General features: G+C 36.2%; 1 protein-coding gene and 1 long non-coding RNA gene across 5 annotated transcripts in view; both read left to right on the forward strand.

The window, feature by feature from the left end:
- Positions 1–13273, forward strand: part of LOC144379449 (uncharacterized) — a 707761-nt gene that overhangs the window by 336755 nt on the left and 357733 nt on the right. The gene's annotated exons all lie outside the window — the stretch shown is intronic.
- UVRAG (UV radiation resistance associated) overlaps positions 1–13273 on the forward strand; it is a 316572-nt gene that overhangs the window by 78203 nt on the left and 225096 nt on the right. For all 4 annotated transcript variants that reach the window (XM_036082832.2, XM_078058561.1, XM_078058560.1 and 1 more), the window contains one exon: positions 5741–5826. In XM_036082832.2, the coding sequence (XP_035938725.1) occupies positions 5741–5826 (86 nt within the window). The remainder of the gene's footprint in view (positions 1–5740; positions 5827–13273) is intronic.

Raw genomic sequence — 13273 nt, forward strand, 5'->3', positions numbered from 1 at the left:
ACTTTGGGCATAGAGACTACTTAAAATTTTTAAAAAATTTTGCTTGTTTATTTGTTGGTTTGTTTATTTGTTTTTAGTTATCTTAGTGGGTATGAATTAGTATCTCATTGTGGTTTTGATTCACCTTTTTCTAATGACTAATGATGTTGAACATCTTTTCATGTACTTGTTGGCTATTTGTATATCTTTTTTTTGAGAAATGTCTCTAAGTCATTTGCCCATTTTTTAATAAAAGTGGATTGTTTGTCATTTTATGGTTGAGTTGTTAGAGTTCTTTATATACTTTAGATGTGAGACCTTTATCAGATATATGATTTGCAAATATTTTCTCCCATTTTACGGGTTTTTTCACTTTCTTACAGTGTCCTTTGATGCACAAAGTTTTTAATTTTGAGAAGTCATATTTATTATTGCATTTGTTGCTCATGCTTTTGGTGTCATAGCTAAGAATCCATTGGCAAATCTGAGGTTATATAGGTGTACCCCCTGTGCTTTCTTCAAATGGTTTTATAGTTTTAGCTCTTACAATTAGGCCTTTGATCTATTTTGAAGTAATTTTTATATATAGTGTTAGGGATGGGTCCAAGTCATTCTTTTTTGCATATGGCTATCCAGTTGTTTCAGCATCATTTGTTGACAAGACTATTATTTTTCCAGTGAGTAGTCTTGGTACCTTTGTCTAAAATCAGTTGACCACAGGTGTGTGAGTTTATTTATAGATTATCAGTTCTATTTCATTGGTCTATATATCTACCTTTATGCCAGGACCACACTGTTTTGATTACTGTTGCTTTGTACTACGTCTTGAAATTGGGAAGTGTGAGTCTTTCCAACTTGGTGTATTACACTGATTTTCATTTATTGAGCCACCCTTACATACCTTAGATAAATCCCATTTGTTCCTGGTATATAATCCTTTTTAAAAAAATTACTTTTAAACTGTGGTGGGATATACATAATACGCAGTGTACCATCTTAACCATTTTAAGTGTACAGTTCAGTGGCATTAAGTGTGTTCACATTGTTGTGCAGCCATCACCGCCATCCATCTCCACAACTTTCTTCATTTTGTAAAACTGAAAAACTACCCATTAAGCAATAACTCCCCATCTCCCCCTCCCCCAACCCCTTGGCACTCACCGTTCTACTTTCTGCTTTACAAATTTGACTACTCTAGGTATATTACGTGAATGGGATCATACAGTATTTGTTCTTTTGTCACTGACTTATTTTACTTAAAACATAAATCATCTCAAAGGTCATCTGTATTATAGCATGTGTCAGAATTTCTTTCCTTTTTAAGACTAAATGATATTTCATTTTATGGATATAGCATGTTTTATTTATCTGTTCATCTGTTGGTAGACACTTGAGTTGCTTCTACCTCTTGACTATTGTGAATAATACTCCTCTGAACATGGATGTACAAATATCTTTTTGAGTCTTTGCTTTCAGTTCTTTTGGGTATATACCTAGAAGTGGAATTGTTGGCCAGTGGTTTACGTTTTTTAATATGTGGCTGGATTAGCTTTGCTAGTATTTTTTTGAAGACTTTTGCATATATATATATTCATAAGGGATATTGATCTATAATTTTCTTGTGATATTATTGTCTGGCTTTGGTATCAGGGTAATACTGGCAATATAGAATGAGGTAAGAAGTATTTCCTCCTCTTTCATTTTTTTGAGAAGGATTGGTGCTATTTTTTCTTTAAATGATTGGTAGAATTCACCAGTCAAATCATGTGGTTCTGGGCTTTTCTTTGCTGGGAGTTTTATGATTACTGATTTCAGCTTCTTGTGTTATGATTTTATTAAATTAACATTTATTAGGTGGAGCACAGAGTGCTGGTTGGTGAGCCATGGTTTGACAACAGACACAAGAGAAATTGAAATAGAAAAGGTTTTTACTTACAGGTCCTGGAGGAATCACAAGGGCACGCATTAAGGGGCCCCACAGGGAGATCAGGGCAGAGTGTAGAGAGAGGTAGGACCTGGAGTACAGTGCCTTTATTAGGTCTTTGGGTGGAGTGCTTTGGAGATCCTGGGCTAGAGCTGGATTTGTCCATTCAAACCAAAAGAGTAGGGTTTTGGTAAGCTCACCAGGATTTTTATCTCGGGGGCACTTAAGGCATACAGGCACTGGGAACCAGGAGAGACCATTGATCACAAGTCCTATCATTAATTCTTGTAAGCAAACTTACATTGCTTGTATCTCTGTGGACTGCTATTTAGGACATGTGCTTCCCTAAGAGGTCTAGTCAGTTTAAGGTCCTTGCAGGTCCCTTGGCCAAACAAAATGGATGCTGAGGCAGCAATACCAGGGAGTAGTTTAGCTAATCAATGACTTGACTTATCTCAATAACTTCTTGTAGGGCTGTTCAGATTTTCTATTTCTTCTTGAGTCATTTTAGAGAGTTGTGTTTCCAGGAATTTCCATTTTATCTAGATTATCTGATTTATTGACATACAATTGTTAATAACACTACAAGTGTTCTATAACACTTTTTATTTCTATAAGGTTGGTAATGTTCCCATTTTCATTCTTGATTTTAGTGATTTGAGTCTTCTCTCTCTTTTTTTCTTAGTCTAAGCTTGAGGTTTGTCAATTTTGTTGATCTTTCAAAGAACTAACTTTTGGTTTGTTGATTTTCTCTATTGTTTTTGTATTCTCTTTCCTGGATCTCAGCTCTAATATTTATTAATTCTTCCCTTATTTTGGGCTTAGTTTGTTCTTTTTCTAGTTCCTTAAGGTGGAAGTTTGGGTTATTAATTTGAACTCTTCAGTACCTTTTTTTTTTTAAATGTAGTTGTTTACAGCTGTAAATTTCCCTTAGCACTTTTTCATTATATCACATATGTTTTGATATGTTGTACTTTCATTTTTTAAAAAAAGATTTTATTTATTCATTTGTCAGAGAGAGTGAGAGAGAAAGAGCACAGGCGGGGGGGCGGCAGGCAGAGGGAGAAGCAGGTTCCCCGCTGAGCAAGGAGCCCGATGTGGGACTCGATCCCAGGACCCTGGGATCATGACCTGAGCTGAAGGCAGACGCTTAACCGACTGAACCACCCAGGCATCCTTGTACTTTCATTTTTATTCACCTCAGAGTATTTAATAATTTTCCTTGTGATTTGTTCTTCGACCCACTGCTTGTTTAAGAGTATGTTGTTTACTTTGCAGTTTGTGGATTTTCCATATTTCCTTCTGTTACTGATGTCTAGTTTCATTCCATTACGGTCAGATAAGATACTTTGTATGATTGCAACTTTTAATAATTTATTGAGACTTGTTTTGCGGCTGAACATACGGTCCAGCTTGGAGAATGTTCCATATGCACTGAGAAGAATGTATATATGGTTGTGTTAAGTGGAACATTCTATATACGTCTATTAGGTCTAGTTGATTTATGGTATTATTCATGTCTTATATTTCCTTGTGTATCTTTTATATGGCTGTGCTTTCCATTGTTAGGTGGGATGTTGCCATCTCCAGCTATTTCCCACTTTAGTTTTGTCAGTTTTTGATTCATATATTTTATTATATGTCATTAGGTGCATATATGTTTATAACCATTTATATATTCTTGACCCTTTTTTCACTATACAATGTCCTTCTTTGTCTCTTGTAACATTTTTTGTCTTAAAGTCTATTTGTCTGATATTAGTATAGCCACTCCAGCTCTCTTTTGGTTACTGCTTACATGGAATATCTTTGTGTACTTTCATTTTCAACTTATTTGTGTTTTTGTTTCTAAAGTGCAACTCTTGTAGACAGCATTAAAACGAAATCCATTCAGCCAATCTCTGCCTTTTAATTGGAGTGTTTAATACATTTACACTTAATTAATTACAGAGACAGAAGGACTTCTGCTATTTTTGTTTGTTTCTTATATCTTTTTTCTCTGCTCCTCCATTACTACCTTCTTTTGTGCTATATGTTTTCTCATGTGATATTTTGATTTCTTTATCATCTCTCATACATACACTACAATGTATCTTTTAGTTATTTTCTTAGTGGTTGCCCTTGGGATTACAATCAGCATCTTAATTTATAATCATGTAGTTTAAATTAATACCAACTTAATTTTAATATTGTACAAAAACTTTTCTTCTATATAGCTCTGAAGCCCCACCTCTATGTTATTGTCTATGTTACATCTTCATAATCGTGTGCCTATCAAGATAGATTTGATTGTATCATGTATTTTTCTAATTGATTGATTTTTTTAAATGCTAAACCAATATTGTATTCTTAGAATAAATTTGGTCAATAATGGTGTGTTACTGTTTTATCTTTATAATGTATTACTAGTTCAATTTGCTAATATTTTGCTAAGGATTTCTTTGTCTGTGTTCATGAGGGATATTGGTTTATAAGTGTGTGTGTGTATGTGTGTGTGTGTGATGTCTGTGTCAAGTTTTAGCATCAGTAATGTTGACCTTATGAGTTGGAAATTGTTCTTTTTTCCTCTGTTTTATTTTGTGTGTGTGTGTGTGTGTTAAATTGATGTTATTTCTTAAATGTTTGATAGAACTCATCAGTGAAGCCATCTGGACCTAGACTGTTTTGTGGGAAGCTTTTCAATTATTTATTCACTTAAAAAATAGATATAGGATTATTCAGATGTTGTTTCATTTCAGTTTTGGCATGTTGGATTTTTTTCAAGGAGGGTGTCTGATGCAGCTACGTTGTCAAATATGTTAGCATAAAGTTGTTCATATTCTCCTAATAACCTTCTAATGTCTGTGGCAATGTAATTTAAAAAAATGCTTATATTAGATTGTAGCAAACATTTTATAGTGCTTATTACATACATTTCACTTTACAAATAATACTCTTTTAATTCCCACAGTAATTGGTGAGGTAGATAATGTTATCTCCATGTTCTAGATGAAAAAACAAACCAAAGTTAAACTAAGAGAGTTAAGGTGCCTTGCTCAAGATCACAGAACTGGTGTATTAAGGGCTTAAATTATAATCCAGGTGGTCTGGGTCCAGAGTCCTTTTTTCTTGACTCCTATTTACTTTGTATTTCTTAAATGACAGTTACCTGTTCTGTTCTTCTTATGGAATTTTGCTGTTTTCTCTCTGGTGTTCCCACCACCTTTATTCCGCTAGTGGAAATATTTGCTTCTGGTATTACTACTTAGAACTTGGAATTCCTTTCCCCATAAAAACATTACATGCGATGGCTACACATACTTGAAATATTACTGGTTTTTTTTAAGGATTTATTTATTTATTAGAGAGGGAGAGGGAGGGAGCAAACGGGAGGGGGGAGGGGCAGAGGGAGAGAGAGAATCTCAAGCAGACTCCCTGCTGAGTGAAGAGCATGATGTAGGTGCTCCATCTCAGGACCCTGAGATCATGACCTGAGCCGAAATCAAGAGTTGGATGCTTAACTGACTGAGCTACCCAGGCGCCCCTTGAAATATTACTGTTAATACTTGTCTTCAGTCACATAATATGTTAAAAAGACTTCTGGGGCTTCCCTGGGAAGTTCACTACAATTTATAATGTGAAACATGGTTTCTCTGGGAAAATACTAGAAGATATTTATTTTAAATTCACTTAAAAGGTTAAACTTCAGTTATATGGAAATTTTCTTTTTGGAATCCCTTAATGATTTGAATTTACTGAGGTGTTTCTAAATCATAATTTTCAGAAGACAAACAATAAGATTAATTTTTACACATATTTTGTTTTACTTTCATTAATTTGCTGATTAATGTCTTTCAGGGTTATTCAAATGCTCAGAAGAATATTCTTCTTCAGGTGGATCAGAACTGTGTTCGCAATTCTTATGATGTCTTCTCTTTGCTGCGGTAAGAAACTTCTTAGACCTCCTGCATTTTCTAAAGAATGTTCTTCATTTTGAGTTTGTGACATTTCTGTGTGAGGAATCGTATGGGAGCTTTAGAAGCTGTTATTCAGGCTTAACATTTTTTAGTGAGAGCTTCATAAATTTTGTAGCTACAGTGATTTAAGTTTATCTCTTTCACAAAGCCGTTGGAACTCCATTTCCTTTCTCTGGACAGTGGGAGAGAATCACTGGAAGCCAGTGATCTTAAAACAGGGACATGAGCCGTTTCTGGTTTTCTGTACTATAAAGAGCAGCAACCAGAGGTACAAAATTTAGACTTATCAAAATCTTAACAACTACAGCATTACTAGAAAAGCCCTCCAATAGCCCCAGACATGGCTTAGAGTTTTGACCTGCTCTTCATCTAAAAGAATCATGTTTGGCAAGGCAAAGGAGGTTTGCATAAATCTCATGCCCAGAGGCTTAACTAACTGCCTTAACTCTATATTTTCATAATGTCTGGGCTTAATTTTGAAACATTTCTAAATTTGTTTTTAATTTTCAATGTGGTAGATCATCAAGGACATTTTCTCAAGAGGCAGGCAACCAAAATAAATGCAGTTCAAAATAAAGGTAACAGTGACATTCAGCCTATGTTCACCCTACTCAGACAGATGGTTCATTGAAATTTGATTTTGGCAGTATTTTTCTAATGTTTACGTAACACATCATAAATTTCAGACCATTAGACATCCTCAATATATCTACTGGAGGAAGAGTCCAGAAGGATGGTTGGACTCTTGTCCAATTGGATGATTGTTTATTTTATAAACATTATGAAATGGGCCTTTTCTTTGCAAATCTTGAATCTTATTATACATGATGATAAAGTTTGGTCACATGGCCTGTGTAAATTGCTCTTAAGAGACAACTAAAGTAACCACAGACATTTGATGACTTTTGATTCTTATCTGAGAGGTACTTTCACTTTGACTTCTTAGGATATGTAAGAGAATGGACAGGATTTAGTAATTGGATGGTGGAAATAGAAAGCAGGAGGTGTCAAAATATATAACTTGTATTTTTTTGAGTCTATTCAGTTTGGGGCTACATTGAGTTTTAAGTATTGAAAAGAGCAATGTACAGAAATAGTTCGAAATGTGAGTAAGCCACTAATATTTCTTGACCTATTTTCCTCATGAAATGAGGGTATGGATTTTACTATTTTAAAGATACTGTCCAAGTGTGAGATGGTGTGATCTTATTAGAGAAATCAGTGGAACCAAAAGAAAAAGAAATATGAAGTCAGTGAAAAGAGGAGGATTGGGGAAAGACAGCATCATAGAAACTAAGGGAGTAGAGATTCAAGCAGTGTTGAATGCTCTGTGATGAGACAGGAAAATACGAACTGAAGAAATGCTATAGGATCTTGGGAAGCAATGTGGTACAATAGAGAATGCTTTGGTTAACTTGACCCTGACTTCAATTGTCCCTGGTTTATCCAAATTCATTTAACTTCTCTGATTCTTCTAAAAGGTAGAGGCAGTAATACTATAAATTTGTGTAGCTTACAAGCATTTCCATATTTATTATCTTACACTCTGAAGTTTTTTGTATTCAGACGTCAGGGATCAGCCCTTGTCTTCAGTGTAGAAGCTGAGGCCAAGAGGCATTACAGGATTTATCTGAGAGCACACAGCAAGTAAGAGCCAGACTGGAGGTTGGTGTGAAGTTTTCCCGCAAGCAAGTTTTGCAGATCCTTTTCAGAGTCTCACTTATCTTCCTAGATTGGTGGTTATAAGGTGGTTATAAGGTGCGCATAGCATAATGACAGAGAAAATTTTCTGAAAATCACAGAGCCCTCCATAAATTCAAAGTCATTGGGGGAATTTGGTAGTTAGTGCTCAATTATTTAACAATGATATGTCTCTTGGGGGTCTCATTTCTAGGGTGCTTTCCAGATTCCTCACATGTGTTAGCAGTCTGATTTGCCTTATTAACAGTGGCCTTGTCATTAGCATTGTGTAAATCATTATAGCTGGTAACATAGATGTACTCTTTTGAACCAGATCAAGTGTCCATTTATCAACCAAATTACCTGAGCCCAGAGAGTTACTCTGGAACTAGAAACTTGACATTGTAGTAATCAACATTAATGAGTAAAATGGAACTTGCTCTGATAATTCTGTTAGACATCAGTAAGGAGTAACCACCATCTATCTGTTTGCTAAATCAGAAGCTCTTCTTTTCTCACAGTTCTTGGCATGATTTACGCTTGCTGGGAAACGTAATTTTGTGCTGATCAATTTTGTTTAGTTTTCCTTCTTTAACTCAGGCAACATTGTACCTGGATGGGAGTAATTTTTAAAAATATACCTTTTCCCTTGATCCTTTTTTGGTGTGTGAAATTGTTACTTCTTGATCTGTAATTTTATGTGAAAACATAGAGTCTGAATTCTTTAATATCACTTAACTTCACAAAATTCTGTGCCATTTGGAATCAGGACTAGAACCCAGGTCTCTTGATTCTGTTTTTTGAGAGTATATTCTAGTTAATAACTTTCACTGTGTTGTGCCACTAGGATGCATATTTCCTTCCACTTCCTATAATGTGAATGTTACAGAAAAATAGGAAATCTTGACTAGGCAGGGATTTTGCAACACCTACGACCAGAGCATTAGAACCCCTTCAGGTGGATGTGTTGTACCATTTTGTAAGAAAACAGTAACCTGAGGTTTTATTCAGATTTTTCTGCCAGTAGTTAAGAATGTAGGCTGATTTCAATGTTACCAAAGTAATAGCAACTCTTTCCAAATTTACATTCAGTGTGTGTGGTAGTAATTACATTTTGCTTCTTTAACCCTTGGAAATTCCTGGATTAAGGGTTAGTTTTCATGTAAGTAGACATTTAATTAGGAGCCACTTTACTCCTTACATTTGACTCATTACCCTTAAATTAGGATGTTCACCACAAGGTGTCAATGTTGCTCTTTAACTGGCACCTGAAATTTCATTTATTTTATGGTTTTAAAGTGAGAAAAGTTGGATTATAAATTACAAGTGAGCATTTATTTTTTAGAAGTTAACTTTTTTTTCCTCTTTTATTCCTTCTAGGTTAAGGAGTTTCTAGGCTTATTAGATAACTTTCTCCTTTTGGTTCTGATGTTTTTTTTTTAATCCTCTTGGTGGTACAGAGTTATTGAAAGATGAGAAAGAGAAGGGGTGACATGGTCGGGTGTGCAGTTTAGATTTCTAACTGTGGGGACGGCATGGAATCAGTGGGATGGGGCTGGAAGCAGGAGACATCTATAATCCTATCTGTTTTCTGAGATTGAAAGATTACTTTTGATTTTTAAAAAGTCATTTTTCCCCCTTTCATACTTCTTCAAAAAGGTAGCTCTACTGTAGTGAGATAAGTGAGAATAATGAATAATTCAGGTTTTCTTCTAGTACAGTTTTTATTGCCCCTTTCCCCTTCTTGACATGTCCTATTTTTGCCAGTTGGAGAAGTGGAAGTATGGTGGATAATCATGGGTCCTCCACCTAGGTTCCAGTCCTAACACTGTCATATGCCCATAACTGGATGTAAGACTTTGGGCAAATTACTTTGGTATGCCTCAAACTGCTTTTGTATAATGGCAGTAATATTTATTTCATAGGGATATTCTGAGAATTAAATAAGATAAAATACTTCAAAGATCCTAGGTCAGCTACTGGCATATTAGTAGACATTCAATAAATAATAGTTTTCATTTTCTCCTTTCCTTCCCCCATCTTAGAATTAGCTTTCTCCTCTATGCCAGTGTTTCTTTATGTTAGCATTAGTTTTTTCAATTTTCAGCTTAATTTCTCTTTCTTTTCTTGGCATTCTAATGTCTACCACCTCTGCTTTTAGCCTTACTTTTATTAATCCTGAACAATCACGATAAAATTATTTAATGGGGGTGTATGTCTTTTCTCCTTAATGACATTGAAAACTTCTTGAAGGAAGGGATTATTTCATATGACTGTGTTTTTACCTCTCTATCTTCCTGACAATTGACGGTTATATTGGAGTTCCTGTGGATGCTGTTGTGATCCTGGAGCCCCAGGTCCTATGGACTAGATCCTACAACCCTTCTGTTTTATTCTTTCTCCCTGAGTACTCTCTTCCATTACCACAGCTTCACCCAACACAGCCACATGTTAGTAACTCTCAGATCTATACCTCTAGTTACTTCCTTTCTTTTGGGTTTCTGATCTGTATTTTCCAGTGACCGTTAGACATTTATACTTCCGTATTCTGTAGGAATCTCAGCCCTAACATGTCCAGAGTTACATTCATTGGCATTATTCTCCTCTTCCTTTTTTTCCCCTGTATGTCGCATGTCCTGTATATGATCTTCTCAGGCACTCAAGTGAACATACCGTTCTTTGTTCTCATCTCTATTTTCTGGGACTATTTCTTGACCTCCTAACTAGTCTCCATACTAGTTTTTCCTTCATGCAATTGATAGCTATTATTTATTGAGCAATTACTTTGTGCCAGGAACTTTTCTTACTGCTTTACATTAATTCTTTTAATTTTCACAGCAACCTTCTGTGGTGAGAATTGTTTCTATTCCTATTTACAGATGAGGAAATTGAGGCACAGAGTAGTTAAGTAACTTAGCCGAAGTCACACAAGTAGTTCCTCTTAGCCTGTATTCAAGTCCAGAAAGTCTAGCTCCCAAGCCTGTATTCTTAACCAGTATGTTTTACTGCTTTCTGATCTTTTATATTGCTTTGGTACATTTTATCTGCTGCACTGCTGCCAGAGTAACCTTTAAAAAAATATATCAGTTTTGTCACTCATTGGGCCTAGAAATCTTTGAGCCATCACATACAGGATAAAGTAAACACTTCTTAATGTGGTATTCAAAGGACATTGTTCTGAACACTCTATAGGGACTAGTGTCCTTATTTTAAGTCCTCCCACCACTGCCTGTGCAATTAATAGCTAGTATTTATTGAGTACTTACTGTGTTGTAATTAGTTCTTCATTGTCTGATTCTCTCTCCTCTTAGCACCCCAAACGGAGGGCTCCTTTAGGCAAGAGTCTTTGTTTATTGGTCTCTGTAATAATTCTCTCACAATGCATATCATATATATTAAACAGATAATAAATGCTCTTTTGATTTGATCAAATTGAACTATTCTTCAGGTTACAAAGGACTAGCATTTTGTTGTTCTAGTTACTGGTTTGCATCTGGCAAAATGAGGGTCATAAAATATTTCTAGGCCGTTATCTAAAAAGTGTTGAAAGTATAATCAGATCTGTGAACCTTCAGCTGCCTCTTTTCTTTCTGCCACTGCCCTCCACATAACATCTGGTGAGATTTCAGGATTTTGTGACTTTTAATCTTATTCCTTATATGGATTTTTCTGGAAGACCTTTATCTAGCTGTCTGGAGGTAAATTGTTCATGCCTTCCCTACTTTGATAGAAAATACTTTCTCGGGCGCCTGGGTGGCTCAGTTGGTTAAGCAACTGCCTTCGGCTCAGGTCATGATCCTAGAGTCCCGGGATCGAGTCCCACATTGGGCTCCCTGCTCCGCGGGGAGTCTGCTTCTCCCTCTGATCCTCCGCCTCTCATGCTCTCTGTTTCCCATTCTCTCTCTCAGATAAATAAATAAAATCCTTAAAGAAAAAAAAAAAAGAAAATACTTTCTCTTTTAAAATTTCAATTTTAAAAGGGAAATGCTTACATCAAATATATTATTCTTCAGGTAATATTTAGAAAACAGATAGGATGAGATATATAAGGGCATAACCTCTGTCTATAAATTTTGGATGTGAAAACCAACTTTGGATTGCAGAGGGAGTTTTTCCCTCCCTGCCTACCGAGCTCTCTGTAATAATTACGAGTATGGAGAATATGGCTAAGAACCCAGCTGTAAGCAAAAGATGTCACAGAATTTATGTTCTGAAACTCATATATTTTGCCATTTTTTTTTAATTAATTAATTTATTTTAGGGAGAGAGCATGCGTGTGTGAGTGGGGAGGGGTGGCAGGGGAATGGAGTCTCGAGGGGGGCAGGGAGAGAGAATCTCAAGCAGCCTCTATGCTGAGCATGGAACTTGACCTGGGGCTGGATCTCACAACCCTGAGATCTTGACCTCAGACGAAACTGAGAGTCGGACGCTTAACCGACTGAGCCACCCAGGTGCCCTGCTGTGCTCATTTTTAATAAACTAGAAGGGGAATTAAGAGGATTACTGTTAAAGTAGACACACTGACAACAAAGAGAAGTGAAAGCTTGTTGATAGTTTGCTCTGTTTGTGATTTACTCTTTGATTCTGGAACATAATTCAGTGGTAAATCATATTAGCTACACTCTTACCTTTAAAGTCACTGTGTTTGGATTTGTAAATAGCACTGTCACTACCTCACGTAAAACGAGGGTGGGGTGAAATAGTCCAACTATAAAGAAAGACTAAGTGAAAAAGCATAGCTAGATTACCTCTTCTATGTGTAGGTGTCAGTCCTTTACCCAAGTACATCTCCATGTTGCAGTTCATAACTGAAATTAATAATGAGAAGTACCGAGTGAACTGTGTTGGTTTTAGCTAATGCTATCTCTGTGTAACAGATGAGGAAACTGAGGCACAGAAAGGTGACATGACTTGCCCAGCACCACAGTACAAATAAGTGTCAAAGCAGGTTTGAATAAAGGTCTGCCAGGCTCAGGGCATGTGCTTTTCTCCATTATGCCACGTTGATGCCAAACCATCAGTAGAATAAAAAGTTGTGATTATTAGAGCCTGGGTCAGAAAACAGGGACATATCTAAGTTTTAGAAAGGTTTTAATCAGAATTTAAAATGAAAAAGTTTGGTACTTAGTGTAAGTTTTGGTTCAGCAAAGACAGTATTTATGTGTAAGAGCACATTTTATTCTTATTTATCATTCTCTCCCCACATACACACAAGTATGTATACATACACATAAATGAACTTATACATACGTATATTTAGAAAAATAGAATTTTAACAAAATATGGGAAGTAATTTTAGGTGCAGTTTTTTTCCCCATCTTTTTACATTTTGCTTTGTCTTCTTCCTTAAGCCTTCTCCCCCACTACTCTGCCAAAAAAACCACAAGCTGTAGCCTGAATGTTTGTCATCCTTCTCCCCCTCATCCGTGTGTTAAAACCTAATCCCCAGTGTGATGGCATTTGGAGGTGGGCCTTTGGGGGTCTGCCCTCAGGATGGGGATTAGTGCCCTTATAAAAGAGGCCCCAGGGAAATCCCTGTCCCTTCCACCTCCTGAGGTTATAGTGAAAGGACTATCTGTGAACCAGGAAGCAGGCTCTCACCAGACACCAGCCAAGCTGGTACCTTGATATTGGACTTACCAGCCTCTAGAACCTTAGGAAATAAATTGCTGTTTATAACCCACCCAGTCCATAGTATTTTATTATAGCAGCCTGAACTAAGATACCTCCCAAA

Source organism: Halichoerus grypus, chromosome 11 (genome assembly GCF_964656455.1).
Source record: "Halichoerus grypus chromosome 11, mHalGry1.hap1.1, whole genome shotgun sequence".
Classification (NCBI taxonomy): domain Eukaryota; kingdom Metazoa; phylum Chordata; class Mammalia; order Carnivora; family Phocidae; genus Halichoerus; species Halichoerus grypus.